The 11,494-nt window shown below is 39.7% G+C and overlaps 2 protein-coding genes across 2 annotated transcripts in view; both read right to left on the reverse strand.

Annotated features, from left to right (window-relative positions):
* LOC137878274 (uncharacterized) overlaps positions 1 to 4,824 on the reverse strand; it is a 15,663-nt gene extending 10,839 nt beyond the window's left edge. Inside the window, exons 1-4 of the mRNA XM_068718509.1 lie at positions 4,787 to 4,824; positions 2,999 to 3,620; positions 2,594 to 2,675; positions 2,384 to 2,518 (exon numbers count right to left, since the gene is read on the reverse strand). Of these exons, the coding sequence (XP_068574610.1) occupies positions 2,384 to 2,518; positions 2,594 to 2,661 (203 nt within the window). The 5' untranslated portion in view covers positions 2,662 to 2,675; positions 2,999 to 3,620; positions 4,787 to 4,824. The remainder of the gene's footprint in view (positions 1 to 2,383; positions 2,519 to 2,593; positions 2,676 to 2,998; positions 3,621 to 4,786) is intronic.
* The window catches only part of LOC137885337 (NLR family CARD domain-containing protein 3-like), a 105,937-nt gene that overhangs the window by 23,775 nt on the left and 70,668 nt on the right, over positions 1 to 11,494 (reverse strand). The window lies entirely within an intron of this gene.

Genomic DNA, 11,494 nt, shown 5'->3' on the forward strand with positions numbered 1-11,494 from the left:
AGATAAGAGATCTCTATTGTCGAGTCTGGCTCCATCTTGTGGCCTCACGAGAGACGTTGTGGAACTTAATAAACTCTGTTATACTTTAAAGAGCTGCTGTCTGTGATTACTTTGTGCATGTATTGTGATAATAGCTGGATATGTGTTCTGTGCTCGTATCTCAACACCTTCATTTTTCACTCTGAATTTGTAATAGTACTATTAACTTTGACTATTGACATTATGAGTGAATACTAATTATGAGACTTAGTTTATAGTTTGGTTATTTGTCCCTGTTCGCAGGGTGGTGCCCCGTTATTATTAAAAATCATTAATAATTTTACTGCCATTAATAATTCTATTGATGTCAATAATTCAGTTTTCTTATATGCTGATAACTCAAACATGCTCCTTTTCGTTCCCAGCAACAATGATCTGGACAGTATCTCTGATATAGTCACCTGTTATATTATTTACTGTGTGGAGTCTGTCTTTCCCTGTAAACAAACCTTCCCTGATAATAAACCATGGGTGACAAGGGAGGTCAAAGCTGGTATTAATAGGAAGAAAACTGCAATCTTCAGCGGCGACAAAGCTATGATTAAAACTGCTCAAAAGGACCTGAAAGCACCAATCAAACAGGGTAAGCGTAAATATAAGGAAAGGGTTGAATGACAGATGTCCGATAGTAACACAAGGGGCCTATGGAACGGTATGGAATATATTACTGTTCATGGGACCAGTAATCCCAGTTTCCTGGATGCTGGGATTAATGTAAATGAAGTAAACCAGTTTTTTGTAATGGTGTCCATCCAGCACCCTGAAGGGCTGTGCTGACCAGCGGTGCTCAGTCCTTCAATTAATCTTGGTTTTGTCTCTGTCTTCATCAAAAACTCCAGGACTGTAGAAAACATCTTGTCTAGTTCCAGTCCCCCAAAAAACAATGTAAGGACTCGTAGCATTCCTAACCTTAGACCTGTAGCCCTGACGTCACACATAATGAAAAGCTTTGAAAGGGTTGTACTGGGTCACCGGAGGAGAAAGCTCTCAGTCTTCCCAGATCCCTTGCAGTTTGCATACAGGAAGGGTGTGGGAATATGATGCACTACTTTTTTGGATGTTTTTTTAGATATTGCATTTTCCTGATCTTAATCATGTCTCAAATGGCTTTTATGGTGTTATTTATTCGCTGTACTACATTTTCTGCTTGTTGTGTGCTGTGAAATATCTATAGTTTGTTGTCTGTAAGAGTTGATTTGGTGGGAAATGAGTTTGATGATGTCCTTTTTAAAAGAAATAAGGTAATAAAATCTGAAAGGAAAGTTGATGTAAATAATAGTAGTATGTTTCTGAATGCAATCTTGTAGATGAGCAAAATGGATTTAGAAAAGCCAGAGCATGTATTGATCATATATATGTAGTCACTTCCATTATACAAGCAAGTAGGAAAATAGGTCTACATTTGTTTGTTTGATTGATTTCCAAAAGACCTTTGACTGGATTAATAGGGAGCTTCGAAGTTGATGATCAGACGGTGGGCATATTATTATATGCGAATGATGTAGTTTTACTTGCTGAACAGGAAAAAGATCTGCAGATTTTGCTGAACATTGTTGCAGAGTGGTGACGGAAATGGAGGATAGTGGTAAATCAAGACAAAACGCAAATAGTATATTTTCGACAAAAAATCACTGGATAGAATTTCAGGTTGTTTTAACTTTGGTTCAACAGTGCTATCATACTCTCAACAGTCACATGACATTTACAGAAGCTGTCCTAGCTCAGTCAGCAGGAAGAGCACTGGGATTTGTACTGAACAAAGTTAAATATTGTGTTAATCTGGGATTCCATACTTGTACACAATTCTATAATTCATGTGTCTGTCCTGTGTCTGACTATGCTTCTTGTGTTTGGGTTTCTGTGACCACACAAGTTGTAACACTGTGTATCATAGAACTTCAGTTTTGGCCATTAGGGGGATTTGGGTTGGGAACCTTCAAACATCAGACATAAGAGTCAAATAGTTTGACTTTGGAATAGACTTGTGAAGATGTCTGATCAGAGACTAACTAAAAATATATTTTATTGGGACATTATTCATGGCCCTCCCTGGACTATGGGTTTGAAATCTCTGTTTAATATGAATGATCTGTCATTCATTTTCCAGAACAGATTACTTTATATTATTCAAGAGATTCGGACCAAACTGTTTCTCATGCACAGAGAAAAATGGTCTGTTGATATATGGTGTAAACTAAAGTCCCCAACTTATTGCCTCATAAAGAATACCTACTCTATGTGAAGTATAACTTCAACAAAAAAAAAGTGTCCTTCTGACCTCATCATCATCATCATCATCATCATCACCACCACTGTGTTTTCATTATCGGTTTGAAATCCTCACGTTTGATCAACAGAGTGGCGTCCAACTTTGAAGAATATACGACGAGGCATTGACCAGTCACTCTTCATGGACACACAGCTGGGTTCAGGTCCAGGTTCAGGTCCAGGTCCAGGACAGTCTGGGTTCTGATGGATCCTGGTCACATATTTAGAAACAGAGTCAGCGAATCAAAGACTTTGGGTCATGGACAGTTAGAGATGGTCATCTCACCTCTGAGCTTTGGTGTGGCTGGTTTTAGAGGGAGGGACTCCCTCCTCTCTGTCCTCACACTGATTCATAGCAGAGTACACACCTTCACACAAACACAACATTATTTATCATTCACCTCAATACTAACTCATGGGACAGTTTCCATGTTGTTGTCACTTTGAGCTGCAGAGTCATCTCTAAGAAATGACGTTCACAATGCTCTTTAGTCTTTGGCTTGTTTGAAGACTAGAGGAAGACATTTCATGTTTTATTTGCCTTTCTTTGGGGATGACATCACTTTTCACTTCTATTTGACTGACTTTGAAAAGCTCTTCAACATTTGAAATGTTCCTCTGTTTCCAAGTCTACTACATCCAGTCAGAGCATGAAGCAGCTAGCCCAATAATCCAAAATCAGTCATGTGACCTTGTTAGCGGCTGCTGAATTCACATCCACATCAGCTCCCAGAGACTTTGTACCTTCATCTGTAGAGGAAACAGAGCAGAGCTGAAAGCATCAGTCCAATCATTGATCAGCACATCAGCACTCATTCATCCATGACATCAACGTCCTGATTCTCTCTGATGGAGTCACCACCTACGTCTCCTCTCAATGAGACTGTTAGTAGAAGTGTCGCCCTCTGGTGGCTCAAAGGGAAACTGTAACATTGAACCCACTCATTTCACCGTTTCCATTAATTTAACTTTTTAAATAATCATGGTCACCAAATACCCAAATGTTTGACCCACCTGCCTAGGTAGCAGTGTGCTATTGGACCAGCTATGGGTGGGGGCGGGGCATGTCTCTTTGACATCATCAGGGCCAATGGATATCAAACAGAAAGCTGTATATAACAGGTGACGCTGATAACCGACCTCAGTAACGTTGGACATGACGTATGAAGCCCACATGAAGAAATACACTTCACTTGCTTCTTTTCCTTGCTTCCTTATTTCAGTCCACCACTGCGGTCAAACCAGCCTCCCCTGTGTTCAGAGTGTGTGATTGATCTCACGTTTACAGTAAAGCAGTGGAACAGATGTGGGAGCTGATGGAAGGAACCAAAGTGACTTTTGAACTCAGTCTCACAAGAAGAAGTGACAGAAATACTTGATGTTTTTGGAAAGTTCCGTATGTACAGTATTACATCATCGTCCACTCTAAAGTTACCGCACATTCCTCCAAGCAATACTAAATAGTTTATGAACTTTATATTTTTGGATATAGGACTTTATAGTCTACATGCATCAATAATATGAAGTACTTGTACTTCTTGTGTAATCTAATGTCAAAGTCCCTTCCAGAGGGAACAACAACAGGAATGAGTCACATCATGAGACTTGAATGTTTCTGTTCCCTTTTTTTTCCCTTCCTCAATCTCTTACTGCCACAAATCCACTGATGGAATGTAACCATTTTATAAAAACTGTCTTTAGTGAACAAATGTGGTGGAGTAGAAATATAAACTACCAGAAAATAGAAATTATAAGCCAAAGTACCACAAAAATGTACTTTAGCACAGAAGTTGAATGAATGTACTTAGTTACATTCCATCAGTGGGTTTTTGGCAGTAGGAGATATTATTACATTACAGTCATTTAGCAGACGCTTTTATCCAAAGCGACTTACAATTCAGTATCTATCTACACACCGTAGAAGCAACTACGGGAGACATTTTGGGGTTAAGTGTCTTGCTCAAGGACACATTGACATGAGACTAGGAGAGCAGGAGCCAGGGATTGAACCGCCAACCCTCTGATTGAAAGGCGGCCCTGCTCTCCACTTAGCCACGGTCACCCGTGATTAAGGAAGGGAACAAAAAAGGGAACAGAAACATTCAAGTTTCATGATGTGATTCCTTCCTAACATCAGATTACACAAGAAGTACACACTAAAAGTACTTCCTATTATAGGTGCATGTAGTCTATAAAGTCCTATATCCAAAAATAAAAAGTTCATAAACTATTTATGGAAGAAAGGCTTTTTATCCCACATAAAATTTAGACAAAAAGGCTGAATCTTGGTCTCTGGAAAGAACTTTGACATTAGATTACAAAGGAAGTACACAGTAAAAGTACTTCATATTATATTTGATTGTACTCTGAATAGTACAAATAGTTCAAATAATAGGCTCTTAAATTACAGGGTTCTAATTTATAAAACAGAACATACAATCCTCCAAGAGTCCATCAGTGAAAAGAGTCGCTTACTAACCTTGAGAAGCAGAGAAGAAGAAAGCTGCGACACCACGAGCTCCCAAAGTAAAACTAATGTGGAAGGGAGGGGCCGTCACGAGGACACCGGAACCAGTTCGACATGTTGCTGTGTATTGAAATTCATATCAAACAATATCCACCTCAGCGATCATGCAATAAGAGGCTAAATATGAAATGATGTGAAGAAACATAAAAATAAACAGTGTGAATCACGACGAGGCATCGAGGAGCAGAAAAAAACAACAGAGACTTTATATTTACAGATTTATTCTGGGGACAGATATTTCCCCACAAATCTTTCTGTGTTTGACTAAAGAACATGTTTGATGTGATGAGAAGAACTATTAGAAATAGTTGATGAAGCAAACAAAGGAGGGCTCAGTATGATCATTGTGAAAAACATCTTTCTGACTCAGGACATGTTGGTCTGTCACGTTCCAGAAGGTACCAGGGTCCACTTCAGACCTGAACCTTTGGAAAAGAAATGCTTTAGACCTTTTGACCTCTGGGGAAACAGGCCACACTTTTCTTCGCTGTAGATTAGGTTTATTAGTTTTCCTTTAGGAGTCCAAATGTCAAAGACACTTCCTCTGACCCTTCCCAAAGACACAAGAAGTTAATCGAAAAACCTTTAGACCGGTCACTCTTCATGACTGATCACTGATGTAGTTCTAGTTTTACCACTTCTCGTCACTTTTCAGAAAGCAGGACAAATAGCAGGATCATCACCTGTCCACTTTTCTTTACAGAGTACTTTAATATCAGCAGTAGAAGACCAGTTCTACTGGGAAGCTGTCAGGTACATTTTAAATGTAATTTCTACTTACTCTGCAGAAAAGAATTCTCCTCCTTTAAAATCAATGCCATGTTTGTGTGACTGGTTAGTCTCAGGAGACACACAGCTGGGTTCAGGTTCAGGTCCAGGGGACTCTGGTCTCTGATGGATCCTGGCACACAGAGGAAGACCAGCAGGGAAGGTAATTCAGTTTTTAGTCTTCAGTCTCAGCAGCTGTTGGAAAAACTAGCAGCTCTCAACAAGAAAAGGATCAATACAGCAACGTTTTATTAGAAATATATTTTCTCACAAAAATGTGTGTGAGTGCTGTGAATGTGAAGATTATGAATAAAGAAGCTGTGACACATAGCATCTTCTATCAAAGCTGGGATTTGAACTGATGACGTTTAATCAACAAGGTTCACACTGCACCAGGAAGCTAATGTCAGACACAGAGATGCACATCTACAACAAACTATTATATTATTGTAGATTAACACTTTAATGTACAAGTATAAAAAGAACAAAAATGATCCATTATGATTACTCAGAGTTCAAGATGTTATCTTGAAACAGTTCAAAACCCAAAAATATTCAGTTTACAGTGATTCAAAGAAGAGAAAAAGCTAATTGGAGAAAGATTAACTCATAACATTGGAAGAGATGAATTAATGAATGTTTGCTTGAACAATGTTTGAAGTCTGAGTCAATTATTTAAGCTGTTGTAAAACAATGTTAACAAAGTAATGAGTGTGAATGAATCCAACTGAACATGAAGTCTGTTGACTGAGTGTAAACCTCACTGACCACCAGGGGGAGCTCAGCAGCTGAGGTAGAAACATAAAGCTCCACCCTCTGGACCTGAACACTGAGCCCTCCTCCTGTCACTCTGTGATGTGTTCAAGTGCTCTCTGTTAATAAAACCGTCGCACTGCTGGGTCTACAGAGTGAACACGAGGACTTCAATCGTTGCCATGGATACAGCATGACATTCGTGTATACGAATACAATAAGTGCAACAAGCTAGTATGAATACAATAAGTGCTAAGTGGAAGGCTCAGGGTAGCACTTCCTGAAGAGGTGGGTTTTCAGCTCCAGTCAGCATTTGAATCAACAACTTTATTTAAAATGTTCAGTCTGCTGCTTCAGACAGTGAAACAGACACATGATGTCATTTACAGTAAATATAGAATACAAATAAATAAACTTCACACAGCTCATGTTATTCTGACATGAAACCCTCAGCTGATCCTCTTCACACTCACAGATGCTCCTATTTGTTTCTGTTGGATTAAATGTGAAGAAAAACTCTCTGACTGCAGATAACATAGAAATCTAAATGATAATTTTCAAAAATATCTACATTGGTTCTTGGTTCTCAAATCAGTGAAGTATCAAAGTCTAAATTGAAATCCAGTATCAGAATTTAATCTAATGACTGTAACTGTTTTATGGATTTATGGGATTAAGTCAATGTTCAAGTGAAAGAGCAGATAAACAGATCTCTGCAACTAGTCTCTAGATCTCTGTAACTAGTCCCTTAACATACTTTGCTCTGATCTTTGTCAGAGTCAGCATAGAGTAACCATGGTAACTGTTTAGAAGACATCCTGACTGATGTTCCACCAGGAAGACCAGACAGGAACCTTATAAATAAGAGTTAACTTAAAGAAGTCTGTCATGAACTGTAAGACTACGTAAACAGCTTCATCCAATGATTTACTAATGTTTAGTTGTCGACCATATATGGACCAGGAAGTTAAAGATGCTCCAAGTAAAAAGGTAGAAACAGGAGGAGACAACAAAGAATCAGGACTTGGCTTTTTTAGGATTCTTTTCAGGCTTCTGGTTTGGAGTCTTTTTGACGAGGCTGATTGGTGATCTGAACTTTTGAGGTTTTTGACATTTTATTATATTTACTTTTTGCATCTGTATTTGTAACTTTTAATATTTTTATTGTATAAACTAAATAAAACTGGATTGAATTTTGTACATTCCAACCAAAGTCCAGTCTTGTGTGTAGATTGTGGGGGTACTTTTGATACCAAGGTCAGAGGTCACAGAACAAGCAGTCTTCCGGTACCTTACCCACACTGAGGAGGGGGGGGGTATCGGTTAGGCAGCGGAGCCTTACACCTTTTCATTTACGTTAATATAGTAGAGATAGTGTCACATTACTCTGACGTCAAACAGATAAAAGACTAAATAATCTGCAGCTTTTCACGCTGAGCTAAATTGATCTGTTGTTTTCTGCTCAACTGTTTTTTCTTCTTTGTTTTCGTGTAAACATTTAATTTCACTTCATTCTCCCTCCAAAGTTTTCCTCCAGTGGTCAGAGGGAGTAACTGCAGCACTCTCCACTCAACACTGTTCATATTAAAACACACAACAGCATGTCGCAATTTCAATTCATTCAATCATTCTGCTTCAAAACAATCACCAGGACATTCAACAGTGGTTCTATTTCATGGCGTCCAAACCCCACAACTTCACTGTTCTTCTCCACTATGAGTCTTGGCCAGTTGGGTTTGTAGTTAGAGGGCTCGTATACCTTTTACATTCAACCACTTTGTCTTTGGATCATCTGCGAGTTTTTGTCACCCTCTGGTGTCACTTTTCTTCTCACCAGCTACTCTTCTCCTTTGCTCAGCGTGAGCGCTCTACTCCTCTGATTGCCAAACCTTCAGCAGCAGCGTATGCTGCCTCCTCCACCGTTAAGGGCTTGGAATGGGACAGGGGTCTGCCCGTGATGGAGGATTCAGTCAGGGTCTGTATCCTCCCCTGTTGACCAGAGCAACATGACCTAGCTAAAAGTTAGCTTGTATGACCATTGTTACGCCGGTGCAGCTCGTGGACAACTTCACCCAGGAGAAGACCGAGCTGTCAGAGGTGGAGATTGTGGAGGTCCAGACCGAATGGCCCAGGCGCTGGCCGTCTGCAGCGGCCGGACCATGTGTGCTGCTCAGGTGGGGCAGCAATTCCTCTGGCTGGACCTCTCTACCCTAAAAGACGTGAACAGCACTCCTCATTTTTGGATTAACCTGCTTTGTAAGTTTTGCTTTGGCTATTTCATTATTAAAATCACTGATTATCATCCTTCCGTGTCTTTTTACATTTGGATTCTTCCCCAGTTTTCTTTTTGCCCCACCGTGACAGTACGAACCAACCCAAATATGGACCCAGCAGAAGGATCATTTAAAGAGGAGCTACAGGAACTGAGTTATTCCTTCCTCTGATTGTATGGGGAGTGGAGGAGAGCTCCTAGTAAAGAGATTAAAGAGGCTGATCTGAAGGTTGGCACATAGTGAGACATCATCAATGCCATGACTGGGGAGTTCTTTAAGTTCTTTAACTGACTGGGTTTAAAACTTTCTAAACACCCCGTATTCCCAGCATGCCTCCCTGTCAGCTATCCTCCAGCCCATTAGGCCTCAGCCTGCTGCGACCACCTGTGTTAGAAACTCATACAAATGTAGTAAATAAAAGTTGTATCTGATGTACTTTTATCTTTTATTAAATTAAACAAGGAAATAAATTGAGACACATTAAGTTGTTATTTTTTTTAAATCAACTGACATGAGTTGGGGTGGTTATATGCAGAATATCTATATGCATGTCTATACACTGTATACATGTGTGTGTATATATATATATTTATATATACAGTGTGTATATATGTATACACAGTGTAGATATGTCTTTACACAGTGTTATATACTATAGATATATAATATATAATCTACAGGTTCAGAGGCTGTTTAGGGTCATTGACTCTATGTGACTGGTGTTCAGTGTTCATCAATGGAAAGAAACTGATCTTGTGTCTGGTGGTTTTGGTGACTGTGGTTTTCTGTAGCGTCTACCAAAGGGGAGAAGTTTGAACAGGTAGGTTCAGGGTGTGAAGGGTCTGCACTGATGTTCTCTACCTGTTTCCTGACTCTGGAGGTGTAGAAGTCCTGAATGGAGGAAAGGCTGGCACCAATGGTTCTTTCTGCAGTCCTGACTGTCGGCTGAAGTCTGTTCCTGTCCTGTTTGGAGACAGTGATGGACGTGCAGAGAACAAACTGGATTATTACAAAGTAGAACTGGATCAGCAGCTCCTGAGGCAAGTTGTACTTCCTGAGCTGGAGCAGGAAGTACATCCTCTGCTGGGCCTTTTTTTTATTTAGAAAGAACGAAATGGTATTAACTCAAATTAATCTTTATTTGTCACATACATCATTATAAAAGTACATTTATTATGTATTCAGTGAGTGGAGCTGCGTTAAAATCATCAGAGACGTTAACTTCTTCTGCTGTTTATTACCTGCTGACTGAGTCAGAAGGAGGATTTTGTGTCGGAAGTTTGAGGCTTTGAGTCTGTTGACTGTTTTATTTTGAAGTTCCCTACTTCCTGTGGTAGTTTGACTTCCTGTCTTTGTGTTTTTCTGTGGACCACCTGTGTCTGATTGGTCTCATCAGCTTTGCTCTGTTCTCTTTGTTTCTTCCACCAATCAGCTTCCAGCTGCCCTCATGTCTGCACACCTGTGTCTTATTGTCTCATTAGTTTCTCTTCTGTTGGTTCTCACTTCTTCTTTCATCTTTTGTTTCTCTTTGGACTTTTGTTTCCTGTCTGTTTGTTTGGACTCCTGACTTGTCAGCACTTTTCTTTATTGAAGTATTTTCTTTGAATTGAGCTGCCTGGTCTGAGTTTGGTCCTTCCCCTGCTGAAAGATCTGTAGTATGTGACACACACACACACACACACACACACACACACACACACACACACACACACACACACACACACACACACACACACACACACACTCTCTCTTTCAACAAATTAAATTATTTGATTGATTATTTCAATCAATTGAAAACAAAGAAATAATAATGAGGATATGAGTTATTATAATAAAAGCATGTAATGAATAATTCAAAAATAGCAGCACTGCAAAGATAAGAAAACATAAAAAGAAAGAAACAGAGGGAGCGGTGATGTATTCATGATGACTATTCAAAGGCTGAAGAAAAGAGAGAGAGGTAAAGAAAGAAACATTTCTAATAGTGAGAAACTGTTCCACAGTTTAGAGACTTTAAGGATTTGAACTGGAGTGTAGAATGAAGAGCAGTGATTGGTCAGCAGATCTCACAGTTCAGAGGTAGAACAGTGCTTTAACAACAAATAAAATCCTCTTCAAACTGGATCCAGTACTTTGCTGGTAACCAGTGAAGAGAGTCCAGTCCACCAGCAGTGAACACGTTGTCACTCCCAACTGGTGAAATCCAAACGCTCTGTTCTACGTTCCCCTCTAGCTTCAGATGTGGACGAGTCAGGGACGGGGGCTCAGTTTCCACCTGTTACATGCAGAGTTTCTTTTCAAAATAAACTTCCGTGTCAGCAGGAAATTAAGTGTGCTTTTTACATGGTCTCTCTCATCTCTCATCTTCAACCTCTTATCCGAGATCGGGTCGCGGGGGCAACAGCTCCAGCAGGGGACCCCAAACTTCCCTTTCCCGGGCCACATCAGCCAGCTCTGACTGGGGGATCCCGAGGCGCTCCCAGGCCAGTTTGGAGATAGAGTCCCTCCATCTGGTCCTGGGCCTCTACTGGTTCCAACGTAGATCAACATAGTATTTTTTTTTTGGTGCTATGGTTTAAAGAACAAAAGTTCTGTGTGAATATAAAACAAATCAAATGTTAAATCAAAGTCTTCTCAATATTCCATCAGTCTGTCAGTTTGAGAACTAACTGTTGATATTATCATCATTGATTGAAGAAATCCAAGATTACATCACAAAGCAGTAAAGAGTTGCATCAATAGTTTTCAATAATATCTTCTAATAATGTGAATTTATCACCAAGTATGATTTTAGTTTTCAGATGTTTGTGTGTAAAATGTGTGCAGTGAACTGGACTGTGCTGTGAGACACAGAGTGAACTGGAGA

This window comes from Cebidichthys violaceus, unplaced genomic scaffold (assembly GCF_023349555.1).
Source record: "Cebidichthys violaceus isolate CVI_PGR_0920_01 unplaced genomic scaffold, fCebVio1.0.p SCAF_10, whole genome shotgun sequence".
NCBI classification, from domain to species: Eukaryota; Metazoa; Chordata; class Actinopteri; order Perciformes; family Stichaeidae; genus Cebidichthys; species Cebidichthys violaceus.